Consider the following 26438-nt stretch of genomic DNA (forward strand, 5'->3'; position numbering starts at 1 on the left):
ATTTAGCCTTCAACATTCACGGGAGACCCATATCCAATATTTCCTGTCCACTTGGTCAGCCCTCTTCAGACCCCCTTCTATATTAGCATCTGGTGCAGGTTTCCCAACATTTCTCTTCTTACTTCTCTCTCTCTCTCTCTCTCTCTCTCTCTCTCTCTCCCGCTGTTTCTCACTCTGGATGCCACACAGTGTGGGCACAGGTCAAGCATTTAAAAGCCATTAGGGCACTCGCTGCTAGAAGACTCCCACGACAGGATGAGTCAGTCGGTCATGGACCAGGGAAGTTTGCACTAGGTTCCCCACCAACTGCAAGACAATGTCCATGCACTCAGGAACGCTGTAAAATCACACAAGGCCTTTCCCTGCGGCTTTTTCCTGTCAGGTTACTAGTTCCAGTGGAGATGTTGTGGCAGAATGCACAGGAGAATGATCAGCCAGCATTCTGAGAGAGGAAAATTTAATCCCTATTTCGCAGATCTGCTAGTCCAGGGGAATTTCGGATTCGAAGCCTGAACTGAACTCCTGGGGAGGCTCTGACCTATATATCTCCTCCTGTGGCGGGCCCCTGAGGGTCCCCAAAACTCCACCCAAGTCAGCTGTGGCAGGGCCCTGGGGTTAGGCTCTGCAGCTCTGCCCAAGTCAGTCAGAGTGGGGAAGTAAGACTATAGTTTTAACCAGATACTGAACTAGGTTGCAAGCCCCCTCCTCCCCATTTTCCTTTTCAGTGGGAGTGCACTGACCACCAGGGGGCAGCTCCTGCATTGAGCACCACTTAGGCTTTTATATATATAGATTGTTTAAAAATATATTTTATTGACTTCAGAGAGAAAGGGAGAGGGAGAGAGAAACATCAATGATGAGAGAGAATCATTGATCAGCTGCCTCCTGCATGCCCCACACTGGGGATTAAACCTGCAACCCAGGCATGTGTTCTGACTGGGAATTGAACCTTTACCTTCTAGTTCATAGGTCAACGCTCAACCATTGAACCACACCAGCTGGGCAAGTGTGTTTAAAATGTGTTCATAAAAGTCAATCTAAGAAATGCTTACTGTTTACTTTTCAGTTATTATTAGAAATGAAGGTTTCTAAGAGTTAAGGATTTTAATTAATTGGAAAGAAATTATATGGTTCTGGTAACAGAATGTATAAGGTGTGGAGGTATATTTTGAAGGAAAAAGAAAGTGAATTGTTCTAAAGCTGGTTGTTTCTGAATAGGAAAGAAGGTTTGTGAAAGTTACAGAAAGGTTTGTGAAGTTATAGAGGTTTGTAAAGAAAAAAATGTTAAAATGACACAGGCGAGTAAGCCAGGACAAGCAGAATAGGGAAACTGATACAAAAAAAATTAAAAAGCAGTCTGCAGCCATCTACTAAATCCTATCTTCCCTAAATCAGGGACACTTAAGAGTAAATGATTTGCATTTTTCCTCCCCGACCAGAACGTAAATAGCTTAAACCACCCTACTAGGGGAGACAGCAGAAATCCAATTTGTGTCATTTGCTGACCACACCCAACGGCAAATGAAGTTAAGAGAATAAACCTCATTTTGGTATATTAGCATAAAGCTGATGAATTCTATTAAGATCCTCTCGGTCTTTAAAACCCCCAGCCCAGGGTATGCTTTCCTGAATAATAAATTTAATTAAGTAAATAAATTTAAAGATCAAAAGTAAGCTAAGTTAATACAGTTAGAATTTCTTTCCCACTTTGTTAAAAGGACAAGGATTTTCCTCTTGCTTTCTAGATACAAGGAGACTTGTTTTTTAAAGCAATTTGTTGAAGTATATATTTTTCTCCCTACCTTATTCTTCCAAAATTTGGCAATTCTTAATAAGTGAGTAATGGAAATGCATTTCTTTGTGTAACCGGACAATCAATGGGTCTGTGCTGTCACTACTTGAGCCAATTAAGCAGAGATAGGGTTAATTCATATATGAGCCTTTATTCCAATACTGCCAGTATAGGAGAGCAGCAGGTCATCCACAAATAATCTGCTCTGCAGCCCCCCATAAACCAGCTGTTTATATAGGGTAAGATAAAGATTACAAGGGGAAATAGGGATTACAGGCACGGGGAAGTAGGAGGCTGGGGTGGGACTCCATTGTTTGGGCAACAAGGTTTTAATCTTCCCAAGATAATAGGCAGGTCTTGAATGAGAATGGTTCCAAAGGTCCAAGGTTGACTCCCAGGTCCTGGGGGCATACAACTCCTAGTCAGGTCAGAATGTCCTTTCTTTAAGCTAGTCCCCAATATTCTATTTTTGCCTCTAACATTTGCATGAATAAGACCAGTTTCCAATTGTGGTTTTATTAACCAAGACCTTGACTGGAATGTCATGTCTAAGAGAGACATACCTGGACTCTGGATGTCACCAGAAAATCTGAAGGAATGAAAACTGACTTTGAAGCCAATAAGAGCTCCTTAGAGAAAGCCTGGTACCTTGCTAGGTCACGTGGTTCATGTCAGTCTTTCCAGATAAGGAAGGAATGAAGGTTGCTTTCCTGATGATAGGAAACCTCAAGACATTTTTGGAACCTCAAGAATTTGAGAAATTCACCCAAGTCTACAGGTATTGGTTGAGCATCATCCCATGCACCAAAAATCACCGGTTCAATTCCCAGTCAGGGCACAGGCCCAGGTTTTGGGTTTGGTTCCTGGTTGGAGTGCATGTGGGCGGCAACCAATCAATGTTTTTCTCTCACATTGATGTTTCTCTCTCTGTGTGTCCCTGTCTCTCTCCCTCCCTCCCTCCCTCCCTCCCTCCTTTCTCTCTCTAAAGTCATTTTTTAGAAAAGTAGGTAATATTATTGCCATTTTACAGATGAAGCAACTTGTTCAGGGTCAAAGCAAAAACAGGCATCTTGCCAAAACCGGTTTGGCTCAGTGGATAGAGCATCTGCCTGCGGACTGAAGGGTCCCGGGTTCGATTCCGGTCAAGGGCATGTACATTGGTTGCGGGCACATCCCCAGTAGGGTGTGTGCAGGAGGCAGCTGGCCGATGTTTCTCTCTCATTGATGTTTCTAGCTCTCTGTCCCTCTCCCTTCCTCTCTGTAAAAAAAAAAAAATCAATAAAATATATTTAAAACAAAACAAAACAAAAAAAAAAACAGGCATCTTGGTTTATCTGATTCCAAAGCTCACATTCTTGGGTGCTTGCTATACCACTATATCTATCAATATACATTGCCTCTTCTAATTTATTGTGCAATGACATTGGCACAGGCCCAATTTAATTTATTTTTCTATCTATGTAATGGGAGTTATACCACTGACACATTGGGTAAAATAACACTACCAGGCCTTCTTGGGAATACTAACCTTCCCAATGTTCTACTCTTAAAATTTTCTTGTTTTATGAAAGCTTTTGCAATATAATTATAAAGCTAGACAGAAATGTTTTGATTATAGGGAATCTTGCTAGAAAATGGCTGTTCTTGCCAAATTCAATAATTGAGTGCTATTTGGAATGGGAAATAGATTATTTTCAACTGATGTAGAAACAGAGAAACCAGTTACTTAAATGCATTTTGATGATGCTTTTATGAAGGCAATTATATTTAACCAGGGCAACGTCTTGATTTCACCTCTCAATTTTGTATATGCTATAGAGATTCTTCTTGCAAATGAAGTTTAACACATTACATAATTAATATATATTTGACAAACTTAGGGAGCACATAATTTGATTCAAAACTTTATATTCTCCTGGATTGATAGCTTCTTATTTCTAAGACAGGTAGAAAGGCCCTTGAACTTGTACCTCTAAAATTTCACAAATAGCAATTAGATTTTGGGCAAGTCCCTGCTTAAACTGAGTCTCAGTTTTCTATCCACAATAAAGGCATAATATTGCTTATCTCATTTGACTGTTACAAGCTTCAAAGGAGATACCATGTCATTAAAGCTTTAAAGTAAACCTATTATTGTTGCTATTGTTTCTCAACTTTGCAGGTAATACAAAATGGCTAATTCCTCAGAAAATTTTCCATTTTTTCCTATTTAAATACCCATTTTTATTGCCTACTGGCTTTCTCATTACTTTGAAGAACCATCCTACAACATTCCAGTGTTTTGTTCTCAAGAAGGTATTTGAATTGCACTCCTTAATTTTCTCACAACAATCTTTGTTTAAACAAAGACTAGCCTTTGGTATTTATGCAAACTCCTTATTTTCAGTCTGGTCTGGAATCTATAATAATTTTTCTGCTCCCTCACTTTTTATAATCTCTACTATTTCTACTACCAGAGGAAGTTAATTTATGAGAAGAAATAAAATTTGTTCATTTAGCCCTGGCTGGTATGACTAGTTGGATGGGTGTTATCCCATGCATCAAAAGGTTGTCAGTTTGATTTCTGGTCAGGGCACATGCCCGGGTTTCAGGCTCGATCTCTGGTAGGAGGTAGCCGATCGATGTTTCACATTCACATCCATGTTCCCCTCTCCCTTCCCCTTCCTCTTTCAAAATCAACAAAAATATTTTTGAAAAGTTGGCTCATCTAGTTCTAGTTTCGGTAATAATTCTCTAAGATGTAGTTTGTAGATTAACCACAGATATAGTTTACCTTCTATGATGTATTTATTAGAAAGTTGCCTATGTAGAATTATCTGTTGTATCAGAAACCTCAATCAAGGTAAAGGAACATGAGTAAGAAGATAAAGTTGGCAAGTAAATCAAAAGATAATTTGACCACTAGAAGAACATTTTAATAATATTCTGAGCCAGTCTGAGCCAGTACTTTAATTTTCACCATTTTAAACTGGTGAAAATCACAGCTGTTCAATTTGTAAATCAAGATAAGGCATATGTAGTTGAAAGCCAAGAATCCAAGAAAGAGGAAACCCATGTAATTAAACACCATGTTTAATATTAATTACATTTATAACACTACCAGGCCTTCTTGGGAATACTAACTCTCTTTCGATTAGAAGACAAGCTGTGTGGATAAAGAACCATTATTGATTATAAAATAAGACTTCATTGGATTTACTCTTAATTTCTTAATAGAATATTTAATTTAATTCAATAACTTTAATTTCATCAAATAGCCAGTAAGTGTTGAAATTTAATTATCTCATAATTATCATCTATGTTTTGAAGTTTGTTTGAATTAGGATCCAAATAAGTTTCCCACATAGATTGACAGGTCTCTTAAGTGTCTTTTGATCTGTAGATTCTCTCTCCCTACATTTATTAGTTGAAGAAATTGGATCATTTGTCCTACCATTTCCCTGGGTCTGGATTTTGTTGATTGCATTCTTGATATGTAGCTTACCATGTTCCTGCATCCTCTGTATTTTTTGTAAGTTGTTAGTTGGATCTAGAAGTTTGATCACATTCAGGATTTATAGTTTTGGGTGGTGGGGTAGGGGTAAGACTAGCTTATGGGTAATAGCCTGGTCTTCATCAGGAAGCACATAATATCTGTTTATTTCCTTTACTGTGATGTTGGCAGATGTTGGTGCTTAAAGCCTCCATCTCTTAATTCATCAGAGGTTGCAAAATGTTGATATTCTTTCATTCCTTATTCACTTATTTTAAAAAAATAATACATATACATATTTTAAAAATATTATATATTTTTATTTATTTCAGAGAGGAAGGGAGAGGGAAGGATAGAAACATCAATGATGAGAGAGAATCATTGATCAGCTGCCTCCTGCACACCTTATTCACTAATTAGCTGCCATACTTTTTCCAAGAGAAACTTCCTCTCATCTACTGTATTAATTTCCTGAGAGTGTTGTAATAAATAACCACAAACTTCAAGACTTAAAAACAAAAGAAATTTATCTCACAGTTCTGGTGGCCAGAGGTCCAAAATTGAGGGGTTCGCAGGGGAGAATCTGTTCTTTTTTGAACTTCTGGTGGCTGCTGGCATTCCTTGTGGCGGCATCGCTCCAATTTCTACCACTCTGGATACATTTCCTCTTCCTCTTCTGTTTGTTCACCTCTGTGTGTTCCTAATAAGGACAACTTGTCATTGGATTTAGGGCCTACCAGTGTATATTCCAGTATGAGCTTATCACAAAATCCTTAACTTCATTACACTACCAGAGACCCACATAAGGTAATATTCACAGGTTTAAGGGATTAGCACATGGACATATATTTTGGGGGCCATCATTCAACTCACTACATCTACTATTTGGTACTTGGTGGTTCAGTTCATGTAGGATAGGCGGCATACATGCTTGATTATTTTTCTTTATTTACCAAGCTTCAAAATAATGAGTTATTTCCTTAATGTCCTCCAATAGCGACCAATTTGAATTTTCATGTTTTGTTTTTTAGCTGCATTATAAAGTAATATTTGATTTGGGTTCAACTTGCTGCAAGTACCCTCCTATTGATATTCAAAAGTGTCTTATCTTGCTCGGCTGGTATTCTCAGTGGTTTAGTGTCAACCTATGAACTAGGAGGTCACAGTTCAATTCCCGGTCAGGGCACATGCCCGGGTTGTAGCCTTGATCCCCAGTGTGGGGTGTGCAGAAGGCAGCCAATCAATGATTCTATCTTATCATTGATGTTTCTCTCTCCCTCCCCCTCTCTGAAATCAATAAAAACTTCTATTTCTTAAAAATCCTAAAATATTCTCATAGCTGCCGCAAGAATAGATCTTAACTCTTCACATAGAGAAATGCATTCATATCTGTAGGTAGATTTTCTTCTTTCTTAGCATTGTGGCTTAGTCATTTGGACAATAAACATTAAATGTTTGGATATATAAGGGTTGGTGTTTCTTTTGTTTATAGTATATTAAAATTTATGCATTGATTTCCTCCCTTCTTTTGTTTAACAGTTACCCAGTGTTTAGGCAGAATATTAATATTAAGAGAAAGAAGTAACTTTTTAATCTACCAAATGAAAATATTTTAAAGAAGAAAAAAGAATTCATCACAAAGAGAGCACTATTATGTATTTATCTGTTTAAGTATATGACTGTTACAAAGCATGAATTCACAAACTGAAAATCCAGTATAAATGTTTCATATGGACCAAGGACTTGCTAAAATTAGAAGGGTTTGTCAAGCTTTTGGGCAGAGAGAAGAAAAAGTTCAAATAAAAAGTATTTAAATATGATTCTCAATCCAGTCTTACATGGGAGTTTTCTGTTCACAAATCCTCAATTTTCTGAATTAAAGGGCTGTAGCCTCCAAATTACTCAGATCCACTATTTTGGTGCAAGATCAGAAAATGTCTTTTTCTGAAACTAAACTGACTGGCACACATATTTTGATTGAAAACATATTATCGTTAAATGAGGATTGAAAAACAATGAATGGGAATAGAATCCATGATGGTTACTTAGATGCCAGGCATACTGGGGAAGAGATCTGGGAAAATATTAATCAAGCACTTAAGCAATGTTGCAATTTACAATGTGTGGAGAGGCCGACTCAGACAGGGCCTTGAGGGAGTATGAAGGTCTTCAGGAGGCCAGCACTGGGTTTTCTGCCTCTTTAATTCAATAACTATATTCCATTATTTCTTAGGTCAGACTCATCAGAGCATACCTGTGTCATCAATCCCTGCAGGAGTAATTCTGTGGAGAGTAAATCTCATAAATTCTTCCCTTATCCTGTCTGTAGCAGTCTTACTTTTTTTTTTTTTTTTAGCAGTCTTACTCTTAACTGATGGTAAAACACTTGATAATTTAGTTAAGAATACCAAGTGGTACAGTTAATGGAGGGGAGAGGGCATTGTCTCCTTCAGTTGCTAGTGGGAATAGGCTTCTTGCACTATCCTGAGAAAAAGAATTTTCTGAAACTCACACGTGAGGATAAGATATGGTAGAAAGCTTTATTTCTGTGGAATTACATCCCTGGGTTTCCAAAAGTCCCATTTCCCTTGGGTCAGTCATAGAAGTGTAGCTGGGGTTTCAGTAGAGCTAAAATCAGAGCCAGTGTCCAGAGTGCCTTTCCATGTTGGAGCCAGGTCCAATCCAGCATCAGGCTAGCTTAGCTTTTGTTTCCTGCTGCAGTCCATTAGTCCATTGCATGTGGGGTCCACATGGCTATGGGCCATACAGAAGAACTTAAGGAGCCAGGAATCACGAAAGTCACCAGCCAAGTGCATAGGCGCAACAAGAAAGAGAATTCCTTTTTGTTTAGAGGATTATGTATTCCCAAATTTTTGCAGGCTTGCAGTGGCCATGCCCATTCTGGCCAACTATCTCTGTCCCTAGGTGTGACTGACAAGCAAATACCTTCCCTATGTTACCTCAACTTTACTGGGCATGTGTCTGTTTCCCTTGGTTGGATCCCTCCCCCGAGAGATTAACAGGGAATAGGCTGATGGTTCCCTGGGGAGTACAAAATTCTTGGTGAAACTGCCCAGATGACATTCCTATGTCTGGCCTTCCCTCTTTGTTCCTTTCTTATTAATAACTAGATAATTACATTGGAATGAGTATGGAAGAAAAAAAAGTGGAAGGTGAGGGATTCCATGTGCAAATGGTTGGTAGAATGTACAGGGTGTCCCAAAAAAACATATACTGAGTGGCCAGATAATTATGATCTCTGAATGCATAATAATCTGGCCACTCAGTATATATATATATATATATTAGAGGCCCGATGTGTGAATTCGTGCATGGGTGGGATCCGGCCAGCCTGGACATGGGCGATTGGCCGGCCTGCCTGCTGGTTGAATTTCCCCGACCTGCGGGGTCTTCTAACGGGGGTACCGAGGCGGCGCACCTAAGAGAATGAGAGACAGACAAGGGACGCAAAGAATGGAGGCAAGACAAAGGGGTTTCTGATCAAGCCTCAAAACTTTATTTTTACAGCATTCCTTATATGTGATTTCTAGAAGGGTGGATGCCTAGGAGGGGTGGGGGCTGACCTAGATAATCGGCTAAAGTCGTAACTATAGATAAAGGGTGTGGCAGTTGAAGGGCGGCTACAGAAGAAATGCTTTGTCCTCAGGCAAGAGGAAGTGGGCCTAGTTACAGTAACTTACTGAAGGTCAGAGTTAATCCTTTGATCGACTCTTGGTCCCTGACAGTTGAACTCCTGGTCGAGGGGACAATTTGCATGTTTGCCTTTTATTACATAGGATATACACCGAGTGGCCAGGTTATTATGCGTTCAGAGATCGTAATAATCTGGCCACTCATTGTATACATACCACTTAAACAGATAGCTCAATTTTGAAAATGAAATATATTTTAATAAACCACTGCCTTTATAATTATTCAAAGTGTGTATATACATTTTTGGGGACATCCTATATATAAGGAAGTAATAAGTCCTTTTAAAATGCCGCAGTGAAATTGACTAGGGATGGTATAACTTTCCAGGCTGATGGTCAGCTGATATTAACCGAATTACAAATGTTGACAGACTCATAATCCTATATATCAAGAACACTATGATTTGCTGTGCATTTTTAAAAATCCAAAATGTACTTATGGGGATGGTTCCTCACTCATCTTGATTCGAGGTGTTTTTAGCGCTGCTTCCTTCTGAGGGAGCATCCGTCTGCAAGCATTGCTTTTCCTCCTGTTGGCTGACAGGACAGTGGAGCAACTAACATATAAAACTACTGTTTGTACATGGCTAAAGACTGTGGTAATTTTATAACATCCTGGACATTTCATATCCATGAAGTAGGAATTGGGGCTCTGCACCAGGTGCTGCTTATTTCCTCTTCTCTTCTGGAGAGGGCTGAGGGAGATCCCTAGCGAGCGGCATGTTGATCCGAGGAGGTCCTTACCGAGGAAAGGCTCCTGTGCATTTTTAAAAAAGTGCTCCCAGTGTCCCCAAACAGGCAGCCATGCAGGGAACTGCGAAGCAACTGAATGTTAAGAGTTGAGTGGAGGATCATATGGCCTTAAAAGGAATCCCAAGGTTAACAGATATTCTTTATACCTATTCACAAACCTATCCACAGCTTCCTATTTTCTGAGCATTACTGGCCTCTACTTTCTCTAATCACTTCCTTCATGTCCTGGCAGGTTGCATCTGTTTCTCTCTCTAGTAGGATGTCTGGTATTCTTCAAATCTGGTTTCAGCGGCATAAAACTTTGACATTTTCTTGCGCTTTATCCTTTGAAGATAAACTCCCTCACTCGTCCAGACTACATTCCATGTCTCTCGAAATCCCTAAGGGCAAGAAAATTAGGTACTGTTAATTGTGCCTTCTACACAGCGCATTCTCTGTTCTGTGTAAAATGTTGACATAAAGGTGGGATTTAGCTTAGGCAAAGTAGGTCAGCACTAATTTATAGTCACTTTCTGCCAGCTCTCTCGCAGCGACAGGCCACGTGAGTTGGTGGGTTGGGGCAAGCATTTCAGACATCAGTAGATGCTGGCCATGTGCAGTCACAGAATTTCGGCAATATATTAAAAAAACAAACACAGAGAATTACCCTTCTATCATAATCCCGTAGTGGGTGCTTGGTTTGCTTTCTTGGTATTTCCATCACCGAGAGAAATCACTTAAAAGCAGAGGCCAGACCTTGGGGAAACTAAAACCCAGAGACTTTTTAAGCTGCCCTGGTGGCGACAAACAACTCCAATATTTAATTCTGGAACGTGTGAACAGCGGGGCCACATCAGCGTCCAACGTATTTAGGAACACGTACACAATTCTGTAAGCGCAAGGCTCACGCTGTGCGAGATGCGCAAACGCCGCCGCCGTAGCGCTGGTCCGAGGCAGCTCACAGCCTCGGAGATGACTCCGCATTTAAAACTCTGCCCTCAGTCCGAGCGCGCCCGGGCCCGGAAGCTGGGCCACGTGACCAGTCCTGCGCGGCCATGCCGACCCAGGCAGCCGCCGCCGCCCCTTCCACATCCACTCGTTCCTCCACGGCGGGGAGGAGCAGGAACGCCCCACAGGAGGTGGTCCCAGCGGCACTGAACTCGAGTGTCACCAATATTCACGCTTTTTCCGTGAGTGGTTTGTTTGCAAGCTCCTCACAGCAAAAGATCTGCCGGAGACTTCCGCCTGGGCGCCGTCCACGTGATCACGAGACTTGCGAAGCGATGATCCGGCTTCACTCCCCCAGTCCCTGGCTCCGCCCGCCTAGCGCCCTCCAAGCGCGTGACGACGCGGCTCTCGCGGTGTCTCGCGCTCGGCCCCGCCCCCTGCAGCCCCCGCCCTTTCCGCCCCTCCCTCCCCTCCGCCCTGTCTCTCGGCGGCAGCGGCGGCGGCGGCGGCTCGCGCAGCTCGTTGGCTCACTATATAAAGGGAAGACGCGGGCGGACCGGACGGCTGGAGCTGCAGCCGGTGGCGGCAGCGGCGGCGTGGGGAGCGGCGACCGGTGGTGGTTTCCCTCCTGGGCGCGGGGCGGGCAACGCCCCCCGGACCCCTCGAGGGTCTTGGCTTTTTTTTTTTTTTTTTTTTTTTTAAAGGGCGATTCTCGAGGTTTTGAGCTTCGGGAGGACTGCCCCCTCCCTCCTCTCACCGCTCCCCTCTACTCCTTCAGGATCCGATTTTGTTTTATCATTTTCCCCCACTCCCCCCGTCTTGCGGTGGCTTGCTTGGGTCACCCTCCGGTGTTTTGGTCTTTTTTTTTTTTTTTTTTCCCTCTTTGGTTTTGTTTTTTAGCTTGTTTTCTCGGGGTTGCCCCCCTCTTGTTTGTGTTGTGTGTGGAAATGGCGAACTCGGCAAATACAAACACCGTGGTAAGGACGTGGTTCGGTGGCCGGCGGGGGTTTCGTTCAGGCGGCAGCAACGGCTGGACCGGGCGGGGGTGGGGACGGCGGCGACTGCCGGCCTCGACTCTTCCCCAGCCGCCCGCGCGGCCGCCGCCGCCGCCGCTTCCCGCCTCCTGCCTCGGGCGGAGCGGGCCGGGGCGCCGGGCGGCGGGCGCGGGGGGGGCGCCGAGGGCTCGCGGCGGCGGGAGGGCGGGGGACGCCGGCGGGGCCTGGGGCCGCCGCGGGGCGGTCCCGGCCGGAGGCCGTTGGGCAGGGGCGGACGCGCGGCCCCGGCCCCAGACCCCAGACCCCGGCCGCCGGGAGGGAGGGCGGGAGGGGAGCCGCCGCTTCCCCCCGAAGTCGGCCGGCCGCGCTGGCGCGAGAAGGGCTCCCCGAGTCGCCTCAAAACCAAAGCCGCGCCTGGGGAATTGGGCGAGTTCCCAAGCCCACGGCGATCCACTTTAAAGCAGTGGAAGGCGACTCGGGGCGTTACTTTGGGTGTTTCTGGCGGTCGTGCTTAGGGAGCCTTCACTTGGGGCCATTTTATGTTTTTTGTTTTTTTTTTTTAAAGAAAGGACGAAGGTTGAAAAGCACTTATCTCGGTTCCTTCCGAATCGGTAAAATGGCGAAGGGGAAGCAAAACCCCCACGGTATCTCCGACTAGCAAAAGCACCAAAAAAGCAGACAAAAACAAAAACAAAAAAACAGCCTACAGTGGTCCAAGTGCCCCCGCTTTCGCCTTGAAATTTGCCTACGTCTCCCCGTTTGTCCCTTTTTGGTTACTTGGCGATCACGTAGGTTTGCAAAAAGCAGTCACATCAATAACCTTTTCAGTCACCAACGCAATGCGATCACTAGTCCACCCCACTCTTTTATTTTTATTGTGACAATAAAACACCTTTTCGCCCGGTCCCGAATGCCGCAGACCAGCCCGCGGCCGCCCGACTCCGTACCGTTGGCGACTCGGGTCGATCCATCATGGCTGCGGCCGCTTACCCTGCTTTTCGGTCCCTGAGCCTTGTGGTCCTCCTCCCTTTGGCTGCCCTGTTTATATAGAGCCATTGCCGCTCTCTAATATAGACTCTGCCAGGATGGGAAGGTGCTTTTCAGGCCTACGTCACCGCCTCTCCATTTAAACACCAGATCCGGCTTTAAATAGTGAGAGCTGCTGAGAGCGGGGCTGGGAGGTGCGTGCTCCCTAGGCGAGTGGCAGGCGCGTGCAGAGCTCAGCTTATTTCTAGCTCCGCTCCTTAGCCTGTCATTTCGCACCCAACGCAGGCCGCTTTCACAGCCCCAAGTTTTTGTTTTAAATGCAGCATCTGGGGTGTGCCGTCTTTGTTAGGAGAAAATAAAATTGCTGTCCCTTCTTTGTATTTTATTAAGAATTTTAGCTCAGATGTCTAATCGCTTTTTGTATTAATTAGGGTATATGTGCATATTGTCGGGAATTTTTAAAATTGCTTTCTTACGTTACCTGTTAGCTGCAGAGGACTTGCCTTTGTAGTGTTTTGTTCATCAAGCAGTCAGGAAATATATTAGAAATATAACTCGTAGTATTGCATTATGTTTTTCTGTAATAAATATAGAAGACAGGAAGCTTTCAAAGAAATAGAATTAAGCGCCTAAAGCTTCAAATAAATAGATTAAGTGCTTAAAGGTAGGACTTTATGTCCACAATACATTTATGTCTGGGGAAATTGTGAGTAATGAGAGTGAGGCAGCTTTGTGCAAACTGGATTTAAAAAAATTAAAATTCTAAGTAGATGGTGTTTTATTGCATTGGATATTGATATATGCAATACAGAAATTAATTTATTTTCTAATATTACACTAGTGGACTAACACTTTTGAAACGAATCTTCTTATTAATCATTAGACAATGCACTATGGCCCTTTAAGCTTGGAATATCTGTGTATTGAAAAACAGGACAAACATCCTAAATTACTTTGGATTTCATAAAATGCAGAAACTTTGGCTCAAGTAAAGTTTAGCATTTTGAATAATTTGGAAATTACTTGTTTCAAATAGTGCCTATGTACTCACATACTTTTATAAATGTAAGTATTATGAGGGCAATTCTACTGAATTATTCTTTATGCAAATGCTTCATGAAGACTACACATTCCACTTCAACTATAGTGCTAATGAATCCATTATGTTAAGTTGTGGGTAGCTACTTATGGGTAATCTCTTGAGTAACTACTTTGTAAATGTATTTTGTAATTTAGTAGTTAAATTGTTATCCTTAAGGTGCTACTCATAGGCAGGTATGCTTTCCTTATATATAGAATTAGAAGGTTAAATAAGGAGGCACTGTAGAGGTGCACAGTTTATACGTGAATAATTTAAAGTTCACAGAGGCAGATTTAGCAAAATAAAGAAGAAAGTTAGTGAGTGGAGTAACAAAGACAAGAATCCAGATAAATGAATTGTTTCTCTGGTTGTAATGAAAAGGAAAAAGTAGTTCTTAATGGTTGAGGCAAGTTGGATGGGGGAACTCATTATTTGTATTTTTGCTAGGCAGGGGCACATATTCTTAGAGGATTCTCTGTTATTATGGTATTGTTCATAGTGATGATAATGAAACATTTCTGTTTCAGGTTTGCTTACCAGAACAAACCATTGGTTTTATTGAATAGCCAGTAACTTTTCCCTTAAGCAAGATACAGAACACAAATAAAGAGGCCTATTATTGCTGGTATACAAACAGGTTAATGGGATCTGTACTTAAAAGTACAACAGACTATGTAAAAAAGAACAACCCGGAAGTTAGGTGATTTTAAAATTTGAATAGTCGTTAGGTTCCGATTATATCCAGGCAATAACTATGGTACATAAGGTTCTCAAAAGTCTAAGACTTAGTGACAAGGTTATGAGATATAATAGGGATCAAACCAAGTAAGGAATAATAAGAACCAGACATTGCAACCCATAAAGCATTGGATCACAATAGTTGTTTTGACTACAACATTGGAAATTGTATGACCTTGTATGTGTAAGGACCTTTTCTGTATATGAATTGCAGTAAATAGTCTTAAACCTTTTTTTAAATATGCATTCAGCAAATAATTCCGTTTAAGGTAAATGATGTTTTCTAGAATGGCCATGTCTTTTAACATATCTTCTAAAATAAGTTGGAGATAGTTGAAAAAATTACTATTGTATTACCTTGAATTTGTGACAATGTGTTACACATTTTAATATGTGAAAAGTTGATAGTTTTATTTTTTAAATTTTTTTTTATTTTTAATTTAAAGCCTAAATTATACAGATCCGTGATCGAAGATGTTATTAATGATGTGAGAGACATCTTTTTGGATGATGGAGTCGATGAACAAGTTCTGATGGAACTAAAAACCGTGAGTTTGTACTTCCCCCTCATTTTAAAAAATTCTCTTCAACCAGAGACTAATCCATAATTTTTCCATAGGATGGACATTTGACTTTGTTGTCAGATGAGAATAAGTGAAGGGTGCTGGTTTTAAATTCCAACTCTACTACTATCATTCTTCCTGTAACCTTAGGCCAGTGGTGGGCAAACAGTGGCTCGCGAGCCACATGCGGCTCTTTGGCCCCTTGAGTGTGGCTCTTCCACAAAATACCACGTGCAGGCGCGCACGTACAGTGCGATTGAAACTTCGTGGCCCATGCGTAGCAGAAGTCGGTTTTCGGCTCTCAAAAGAAATTTCAATCGTTGTACTGTTGATAATTGGCTCTGTTGACTGAGTTTGCTGACCACTGCCTTAGGCAAACTACTTATATTTTAGTGTCCTTATGTGTGAGATCGGAGTTAGTAGTACTTACCATACAGTTTTGTTTTGCGGATTAAATGTAATAACCATATAAAGCTTAGCACAGTGCCTGGCAAAAGCATTAGCTATTATTAACGGGCAGTTAATAATCAACATTTATGGTCTAATTATTTGGCATATCTATAAGTTTTTTTTATGGCCTTAATGTACTGTATTCTAAAATGTGTTTATGTTGTGGAGATTGAATAAGTGCTTGAAAAAGAATTTCATGTTCTTGAGTTTGATTCTTTATATTGGCCAAATATGGGGCTTATCATATATTTTACTTTGGGAGCTGGTTTTCTGTCTTTTGGATTTCCTTGAATTTAAGCAGAAATATTTAGATATTTTTATTTAGCATTTGTGTTTCCTTGATGGTGTAATGACTCATGAAATTGTGTAATATTTTGCCTTATTGCTCAGGAGAGTGGTTCTCAAAGTATGGTGTCTGGACTCCTTTGGTTTTCCCACAGGCTCTTTCAGGAGTCCAAATGTTCGTTTGTCACATTGTATCACATTGTGTGTAAAAGTTGTGTTCTGTGAAAAGTGATCAGTTCCACTCTCAAGTCAAATGCACATGTTCTTTTCCTTGAGATAATAATTCTATATGCAACAAAAGTTATTTATGCATACTCCCCATATGATGCACTAAAATTAAAAAGGTGTTTGGCCTTTACCAGTTTGGCTCAGTGGATAGAGCGTTGGCCCATGGACTGAAGGGTCATGGGTTTGATTCCAGTTAAGGACAGGTATCTTGGTTGCTGGCTCCATCCCCAGTAGGAGGCATGCAGGAGGCAGTTGATTGACGATTCTCTGTCATCAGTGTTTCTATCTCTATTCCTCTCCCTTCCTCTCTAAAAAATCAATAAAAATATGTTTTTTTAAAAAGGTGTTTGCTTAAGGTCAAGATGAGATCAGCGTTGATATTAAGAAATGCAAGTATTTGATATTCTATAATGAAATGGGTTAATATTTGGAGTATCTGCTTAATTCACTGAACTCATATTTCCAAATGACCAATGCATGATGTTGCAGAACCAGTTCAAAGTGAAAGATAGCCCTAGTTGGTTTGGCTCAGTGGATAGAGCGTTGGCCTGTGGACCAAAGGGTCCTGGATTTGATTCTGGTCAAGGGCACGTACCTTGGTTGCAGGCTCCTCCCTGGCCTGGGCCCTGGTCGGGGTTCCTGCAGGAGGCAACTAATTGGTGTGATTCTCTCACATCGATGTTTCTCTCTCTGTCTTTCCCTCTCTCTTCCACTCTCCCTAAAAAAAAAAAAAAAAAAAAAAAAAAAAAAAAGAAAAAATATCCTTGGATGAGGATTAACAAAAAAAACCCAAAAAAGTGAAAAAGTAATGGATCTTAATTTAAGAGTATGTTAGGTTCATTGGTATATGTTTTCAGATTCTACATTGCAGCTAATTTTAAAGAAATCATCACTTAAAATACTTTTTCCTTTCCCAAATACCCACCTGTGGGAAGGCAGATTTTCTTCATTTACTCAAACCAAAATGACAGAGTGAATGCAGAAGCAGATATGAGACTCCAGCTATTTTTCTTTGAGCCATTTCTCACTAACTTTATTTGGCACAGAATTATTTTCATTAAAAATATGTAATATATGTTAATGTGTAATGGCTACATTACTTTTAAATGAGTAAACATTAAAAATAATATTTTAAAATTCTCACCTGAGGATATGTTTATTGATTTAGAGATAGAGAGAGAGAGAGAGAGAGAGAGAGAGAGAGAGAGAGAGAGGAGGGAAGAGGAGAGTGAAACATCGATGTGAGAAAAATTGATCATTACCTCCCGTACAGGCCCTGACCTGGGATGGAACCTGCAGCCTATGTATGTGCTCTGACCAGAAATCAAACCTGCAATCTTTTTGGTGTACAAGGATTATATCCCAACCAATAAAGTTACCTGACCAGGGCTAAGATTTTTTAAAAAAAATCTTAGTTATATTTCATAAAAGTTCTTTGAGTTCCTCAGTAATTTTTGAAAGTGGTAATGGATCCTGAGACCAGAACATTTTAAAACTGCTGGCTTAGAAATTGGGCATTGAGCTCATTTAGAGCTATGTACAAATAAGTTAATGCATGCTAAGGAACATTTGTTGTAGTCTTATTTATCTATGCAATGGAAGTGTAGAGGCTATAATTTAGAAACTTATAAGTAGATCTCACATTTATTATGGCGATGAAATATATCTTAGAGTGTTTAGACAATATATTCTGGGCATGTAGAGTTTTCAATAAGAACCTGCCCATGTGGGGAAGGAAAAATAGATAGGTTTGAGTGAGATGAGATATTTATCTTGAGAGAAATGTAATGGTTACAAAAACTGAAGAGTAGGGATCTAAAAATATAAGTGAAAGAATGCCAACTTTGAGACATGAGTTGGAAGAAGAGCAGTATAAACTGCTCAAACTGCTTAAAGTATCTTGGGGAAATGAATAAGGAAATAAGTGTAAAAACAAAGGAGAGAAGAATAATTTGATACATGGAGTGAATATTTCACAATTTATGTTACACTTATCATTTTTTTCAGTTGTCATTTTCCTGTGACCTACGGTAGAAGATATGACACTTTCAGGTGTAGAAAAACAATCCCAAAGACTTTAATTTACCCCAAGCCAACCTCTAGTGGTCAATCCAGATTGTTTGTTATCTCTTACTGCTTTTCACAAAGTCTGGAGAATTGATTTTAGAATCAGGGCATTCTTTTCAAAGAGAATAAGCTGTCTTTGAGACCAAATAGCTCCACCTGCATTTTTATCACATTTGGCTTTTTAAAATATATATGCATGTTTGTGTGAGTGTATACATATGCACACATACATATACATATACATGTATGTATAATATATTGTATAGAATATATAAATAATACATTTATATATGTTTTATAGGTTATGCTCTGATTTTTTGTTTAATAGTGTTTGTTGTTGTTTTTTAATTGATTTCAGAGAGGAAGGTAGAGGGAGAGAAATCTAGAAACATCAATGATGAGAGAATCATTGATTGGCTGCCTCCTGCATGCGCCCCACTAGGGCTCGAGCCCACAACAGGGGCATGTGCCCTCACCATGAACCAAACTATGACCTAATTCATAGGTCAGCACTTAACCATTGAGCCATGCTGGTTGGGCTAATGGTTGGTTTTTAATATCACAAATTGTGACATCTTCAACTTCGAATCCCCAGCTTCTGTCACAATGCCTGGCATAGGTGATTGGCATTCAGTAAATATTTAATTTAATTGGTTAATAACAAATGTGACTCTAGTATCTAACTGAATAAAGTAGTTTAATTTTTTTTTTTTTAATAGAACACACTTTCCTATTCTGGGTTGTACTAGTAAGTGGGTTAAAAATAAAACTTAGATTAAAATGAGTTTGTTATTTTAATTCTCTGCACTAATTTCTTCATCTCATTAGAATTTCTAGAATGTGTCCTAGTTTTAATAGTTTGACAGCCGCACTGTCTAATAGAACTTTCTGTGGTGATAGAAATGTTCTATATTTGTGCTCTGCATTATGGCAGCTATTAGCCACATGTGACTATTTAAGTACCTGGAATGTGGTTAGTGGAATTGAAATGAATTTTTATTTAATTATAATTAACTAGAGGCCCGGTGCACAAAATTCGTGCACTTAGGGGTGGGATCCCCTCAGCCTGGCCTGCGCCCTCTCGCAGTCCAGGAGCCCTTATGATTCTAGGGGGCCTCATCTACAGCATATATCCTATATAATAAAAGGCTAATATGCAAATGACTGAATGGTGGAATCACCGATCACTATGATGTGCACTGACCACCAGGGGGCAATCACTCAATGCAGGAGCTGCCCCCTGGTGGTCAGTGTGCTCCTACAGGGGGAGTGCCGCTCAGCCAGAAGTCGGGCTCATGGCTGGCGAGCACAGCGGCAGTGGTGGGAGCCTCTCCCGCCTGTGTGGCAATGCTAAGTATGTCCGACTGACAGCTTAGTGGGCAGCACGCCCCCTGTGGGAGCACACTGACCACCAGGGGGCAGCTCCTGCGTTGAGTGTCTGCCCCCTGTGGTCAGTGCACATCATAGTGATCGGTGATTCCACCATTCGGTCATTTGCATATTGAGGCTGCTGGGGTACCCTGCTGCGTGCAGCATGGTCCTGGGGCAGGGAGTTGGGGTGTGGGGAGCAGCTCCAGTAAAGTTTAGTAAACCCTGGGTCTGCATCGGGATTCAGCTGTGGGGCCACGGGGGAGTCTGGCTGGGTGGGACAAAATCGCGTGAGACCCGGAGTCCTGCCCCGCGGCCCCACAGCCCCGCCCACCCTGCTGAACGGTTGTTATGTGATGGTGTCCCAGCTAATTTGCATATTCCTCTATTAGTATAGATTTTCATTTAAATTGCCATGTGTGGCTACTGTTCTGATCCTGTAGTTTTAAACATTTTTGCTAATAAAAATTAAAATTAATTTTGTGTTTTATGGTGTATAAGGGACTTTGTCATTAGCCCTAGCCCCTTCCTCCTTTTTGGCCATTTCACAAACTTGCATTAAAAGCTTCCATATGGCTTTGAAGGATTCAGTGATTAATTAGATTATGAATTAAAATGAATAATGAGTGTGCATATAATTTGAAATTGATCTAGATAATGCAGGAAGGGAGGTGTTTAAAAAAATTTCAACTTTATTCTTGAGGTTAACTCTTAAAACACTGTGAGCCTACTTTAGTGTGTTATCTATGGGAGATCGGAAAGACATAAAACATAGTTTTAATTTTCAGTAAATGTATATATATTTGAGTGTAAACTGTGTTTTGGATTGGTGAGTGACTGGGTGGGGATGATAGTCTAGAAATCCTCTTTTTAAAGTGAATGATAAAGTCATCTTGATTTCTAGACTGAGAACTACCCATATCCAAACAGCAAGCACTATAGGAGATAGAAAATATATCCTTTCTTCTCAGTAAAACAGAGAAGACTTTCCTGAATTTGGAGACAAATCTGAAACTCAACTTATCTTCCGCTAGATCAGGTTTCTCAACCTTGGTACTACTGACATTTTGGACCTGTTAATTCTTTGTTGGAGAGGGCTATCCTATCACCGTAGGATGTTAGCAGCATAACTGGCCTCTGCCCACTAGATGCCAGTAGTACCCCTCAGTTCTCACAACCAAAAATGTCTCCAGACATTGCTCAGTGACTCTGGGGGGCAAAACCACCCCTGATTCAGAAACATTATTGTAAATATACTCTAATTTATAAATAAGTACTTGGATCATAGGTTGAATAATCTATTATTCCACTTCATTTGCCTTCAGGGAAAGCTCTATTCTCAAACATCATTTCTTATGTTTTATCCAAGAGCTAGATGTTTTGTGAATTAGGAGAATCCTTCAGAATTTCTAGCTCAGCATACTGCCAGGAAGCAGATCTAATCATTTTAATAGGTCAGAAAATAGACTTTCAGAGGGAATATGTTTTTATAAGGTCATTTAGCAAGTGATAGAGACTTGAACTTAGGCCTTTTGTCACCAGATGACATATATAATACTTACAAGTAAAAAGGAAGGTACCAGAGTTGTGACTAGACCTGTTCTGATAGCAGCAGTACAATTTAGAGATCATAGACATGGACCAGAGTTGGGATTACGGGGAGGCCAGTGAGATGCCTTAGGATACAGTATTTGAAGGACCTTCATTCTTCACTCTCAAGGTCCATCCCTGACTGTGAACACTGGAGTCAGACTGCCTGGATTGTATCCTAGTTTTGCGTGCTATTAGTTGGTGATGTTGTGTAAGTTACATAACTTTGTGTTCCTTGAGTTGTTTTTTCTGTAAAAAGATCAGAATAATGCCTATCTTATGGGGTTTTTTGTGTGAAAAATGAGTCTGTACATAAAAGTACTTACAAAGGAAGAATTTGGTATTAGTCTGGTTACTATGGTATATAGATGCACATCTGAATCATTTGGGAAACAGAAAATGAATTTTCTCCATGTCTGATTTCAGAGAACTGACAAAGATTGCTGAAGTCGGGCTGCCCAAAATAGTAGTAACTGTGTTGCGGAAAAGAGTACTATAAAAATGAGGAGGAAAAGGGTTTTTTCCTATTTTCTAAGCAAAATAAATAAATAATAATTGAGCATTCTTGGTGGTCTTCAGTAGTTTTAATATAATTACTGTTGCCCAAAGAGTATTGCATTGTTTATTTTCAAACAACTAATATTTAAAAGTAGAATGTTTTGATAATTGAGCATTCTTGGTGGTCTTCAGTAGTTTTAATATAATTACTGTTGCCCAAAGAGTATTGCATTGTTTATTTTCAAACAACTAATATTTAAAAGTAGAATGTTTTGATAAATAAAAGTACATAAAAAATGAAATTGAACATTCAACTAATTTGAACTTTACATTATTTGATATTACAAGCTAAATGCTAAATATTTGTGTGGTACTACTTTTGTATTTTTTTAATTACTTTATTGATTAAGGTATCACATATTTGTCCTCAACCCCCTCCCCCCGTTCCCTTCCCAATCCCCCCCACACACAAGCCCCCCTCCCCCTGTTGTCCGTGATCATTGGTTAGGCTCATATGCAAGCTGTGTGGTACTACTTTTGTATTTTTTTACATTACCGTATTTTCTGGCGTATAAGACGACTGGGCGTATAGAAGATTTTCCTGGGTTAAAAAGTCGTATTATATGCCTGAAAATAACGGTACTTAGAAAAGTATTTGGTACTTAGTAAATGTCGATTTTCAATAGACTGCTCCAACACCCCTTTCTCAAAGCAGTTGAAAATGTTTGGGGCCATGCTTGATTGTCATGGTGACTCGTGGACACCTTTGGCATTTAGTAGGTTAGAGCCGGGAATGTTGCATTTTCTGTACACTTCCTATTTTCTACCTTGTACAATAAAGAATTGTCCTGTCCCATGGCTGAGGAGGAGCAGCTGCGCGAGCGGCCCGTATCCCTACCGAGGAGTAGCAGCCTTGCGCATATCCCACCCCCATCTGAGGAGCAGCAGCCCTGCAAGCAACCTGCCCCCGTCTGAAGAGCAGCAGCCATGGGAGCAGCCCGCCCCTGTCCGAGGAGCAGCAGCTGCACAGAGTCCATCCCCATCCAAGGAGCTGCAGCTGCGCAAGCAGTCTGCCCCCGCCAGCCAGAGGAGCCACCACTGCTGCGAGCAGCGCCCACCAGAGGAGCCGCCGCCAACTTAGGAGCAGCTACTGCCGTGACAACCCAAGGATCAGCCACAGCCTGAGGAGCCACTGCCGCACAGCTCGACACCTAGATCCTTCGGAGACAGCAAAAATGGGGAGACAAACGCGCAAAGGAAAAAAAAGAAGAAATCACCAGAAAAGCAGCTAAATGAAACAGAGGCATACAGTATGTCAGAATAAGAATTCAGCATAAGGATGAAAAAGTCAAGAACTTACATAAGAATCAAGAAATAAAGAGCAATATAGCTGCAATAAAAAACACCGTGGGAAATTTCAACAATAGACTAGAAGAAGCGGAGGACCGAATTAGCGAATTAGAAGATAGGGAAGCAAAACACATCCAAACTGAACTATAATTGGAGAAAAAAATTAAGACAGGAGGAGAGCCTAAGGGAGCTTTGGGACAACATGAAACGAAGCAACATACAAATAATAGGGGTGCCAGAATGACAGAAAGAGAAACAGGGGTTAGAAAACCTATTTGAAGAAATAATGTCAGAAAACTCTGATGTGGGGAAGAAAAAAGTCACACTAGCACAGAGAGTCCCAAACAAGATGAACCAAAAAAGACCAAACCAAGACACAATGTAATTATGATGACAAATGTTCAGGACAAAGAGAGAATTTTAAGGCTGCAAGAGACAGAAAGTTACGTACAAGGGATCTCCCATTAGATTATCAAATGATTTCTGAACAGAGACACATCAGGCCAGAAAGGAATGGAAGGAAATTTACAAAGTGATGCAAAGCAAGGGACTGAATTCAAGAATACTCTATCCAGCAAGGCTATCATTCAAAATTGAAGGGGAAATAAGGAGTTTCACAGACAAAAAAAGGCTAAGGGAGTTTATCACTACCAAGGCAGCAATGCAAGAAATGCTAAAGGGACTGGTGTAAAAGGAAGAAATAAAAAGGTAAGAAGGAACACAGGCACAAAAAATAGAAATAGTTACAAACAAGTACCTTTCAATAATAACTTTAAATGTAAATGGATTAAATGCTCCAATCAATAGACAGCGAGTGGCTGAATGGATAAAAATATATGATCCATATATATGCTGTCTACAAGAGAACCACCTCAGAACAAGGGAATCACAGACTGAAAGTGAAGGGATGGAAAATACCTTTTAGGCAAATGGAAATGAAAAAAAAGCTGGGGTAGCAATACTTATATTTGACAAAATAGACCTCAAAGTGAAGGCCATAACGAGATTAGGAAGGTCACTTCATAATATTAACCCTTTGCACTCGCTTGCTTTTTTCTTTTTTCTTTTTTTTAATATATTTTATTGATTTTTTACAGAGAAGAAGAGAGAGGGATAGAGAGTTAGAAACATTGATGAGAGAGAAACATCGATCAGCTGCCTCCTGCACACCCCCTACTGGGGATGTGCCCACAACCAAGATACATGCCCTTGACCGGAATCGAACCTGAGACCCTTGAGTCCGCAGGCCTACGCTCTATCCACTGAGCCAAACCGGTTTCGGCTCACTTCCTTTTTTTGGATTCCTTTATTCTACTGCTAACCGTGTCGAGTCACACTCGACATCTGAGTGCAAAGGGTTAAAGGGATCGATACAACAAGAGGATATATCCCTGATAAACATATGCACCCAATGCAGGAGCACCCAAATACATAAAAAAACTCCTGGAAGATATCGAGGGAAAGATCGACAATAATACAATCATAGTAGGGGACTTGAATACCCCACTGACATCACTGAATAAATCCTCTAGAGTCTAGACAAAAACATCAGCAAAGAAACAGCAATGCTGACTCATTAGATCAGATGGACTTAATTGATATCGTCAAAACATTTCACACCAAAGCCATGGAATATATGTTCTTCTCAATTGCACATGGCACATTTTCAAAGATAGACCACATATTGGGTCACAGGCAATGTCTCTCCAAATTCAAGAAGATTGAAATCATATCAAGCATCTTCTAAGATCACAATGGCATAATATTAGAAATAAACTACAATAAAAACATTGATACACTTGGAAACTGAATAGCATGCTATTATCAATGATTGGGTTACCAAAGAGATCAAAGAAGAAATTAAAAACATCCTGGAAGTGAATGACAATGAAAACACAACAATCCAAAAATCTATGGGACACAGTGAAAGCAGTCCTGAGAGGGAAGTTTATAGGTCTACAGGCCTACCTCAAAAAACATGAAAAAATGGTAATAAATCAACTAACTCTACAACTTAAATAATTAGAAAGAGAGCACCAAGAAAAGCCCAGAATGAGCAGAAGGAAGGAGATAATAAAGATCAGAATAGAAATAGATGACATAGAGACAAAAAAAAAAAAAATCAATGAAACAAGAGAGCTGGTTCTTTGAAAGGATAAACAAGATTGATGAACCTCTAGCCAGGCTCACCAAGAAGCAAAGAGATGGGGGGGGGGGTAATAGTAAGATATGTACACATATAATACCTCAATAAAAATATTAAAAAAAAAAAAAAAAAGAAGCAAAGAGAGAGGACCCAAATGAAATCAGAAACAAAAGAGGTGAAATAACAGACCCCACAGAAATACAAAGGATTGTTAACCTTTTGCACTCGGATGTCGAGCCTGACTTGACACAGTTAGCATCGGTAGCAGCTCGAGAAAAAAGCAAGCGAGTGCAAAGGGTTTAAAAAAAAATACTATGACCAACTGTATTCCAACAAACTAGACAACCTAGAGGAAATGGACATATTCCTAGAAAAATACAATCTTCCAAAACTCAGAAAGAATCTCAAAATCTCAATAGGCCGTTAACTATGGAGGAAATTGAAGCAATCATCAAAAAGCTTCCAGGAAACAAAAGCCCGGGGCAGGACAGCTTCATGGGGAATTTTACCAAACATTCAAAGAACTAAAACCTATCCTCCTCAGACTATTCCAAAAATTCAAGAGGAAGGCACATTTCCAAGCTCATTCTATGAATCCAGCATTACCCTAATACCAAAACCAGATAAAGATAACACAATGAAAGAGAATTACAGGCCAATATCCCTTATGAGCATAGATGGCAAAATCCTCAACAAAATTCTAGCAAATCGGATCCAACGTTACATCAGAAAGATCATACACCATGACCAAGTAGGATTTATTCCAGCGATGCAGGATGGTAGAATATCTACAAATCAATAAATGTGATACATCACATAAACAAATTGAGAGACAAAAATCACATAGTCATATCAATTGATGCAGAAAAAGCATTTGACAAAATACAACACCCTTTCTTGATAAAAACCCTCAGCAAAATGGGAACAGGGATCATAACTCAACATAATAAAAGCCGTATATGACAAACCTACAGCCAACATTATACTCAATGGGCAAAAACTAAAACCATTTTCCTAAGAACAGGAACGAGACAGGGATGCCCACTTTCACCAATCCTGTTCACCATAGTACTGAAAGTGCTAGCCATAGCAATTAGACAAGAAGAAGAAATAAAAGGTATCCAAATTGGAAAAGAAGATATAAAACTGTCATTATTCACAGATGACATGATACTGTACATAGGAAACACTAAAGACTCCATCAAAAAATTATTAGACTTAATAAATGAATTCGGCAATGTAGCAGGATAGAAAACTAACACCAAGAAATCTATGGCATTTTTATACACCAATAGTGAACTTACAGAAAGAGAGATTAAAAAAACAGTCCCATTTACCATTGCACCAAAAAAATTAAGACACCTAGGAATAAACTTAACTAAGGAGGTAAAAGACCTGTACTCAGAAAAGTATAGGATACTTACAAAAAAGATAG

General features: G+C 40.4%; 1 protein-coding gene and 1 pseudogene across 1 annotated transcript in view; one reads left to right on the forward strand and one right to left on the reverse strand.

The window, feature by feature from the left end:
• Positions 1 to 8772: 8772 nt before the first annotated feature.
• On the reverse strand, positions 8773 to 12606 carry LOC129149105 (40S ribosomal protein S27-like; annotated as a pseudogene).
• The window catches only part of GTF2A1 (general transcription factor IIA subunit 1), a 46330-nt gene continuing 31057 nt past the window's right edge, over positions 11166 to 26438 (forward strand). Inside the window, exons 1-2 of the mRNA XM_008148392.3 lie at positions 11166 to 11634; positions 14905 to 15006. Of these exons, the coding sequence (XP_008146614.1) occupies positions 11605 to 11634; positions 14905 to 15006 (132 nt within the window). The 5' untranslated portion in view covers positions 11166 to 11604. The remainder of the gene's footprint in view (positions 11635 to 14904; positions 15007 to 26438) is intronic.

The sequence above is a fragment of the Eptesicus fuscus genome, chromosome 5 (genome assembly GCF_027574615.1).
Source record: "Eptesicus fuscus isolate TK198812 chromosome 5, DD_ASM_mEF_20220401, whole genome shotgun sequence".
Lineage (NCBI taxonomy): Eukaryota > Metazoa > Chordata > Mammalia > Chiroptera > Vespertilionidae > Eptesicus > Eptesicus fuscus.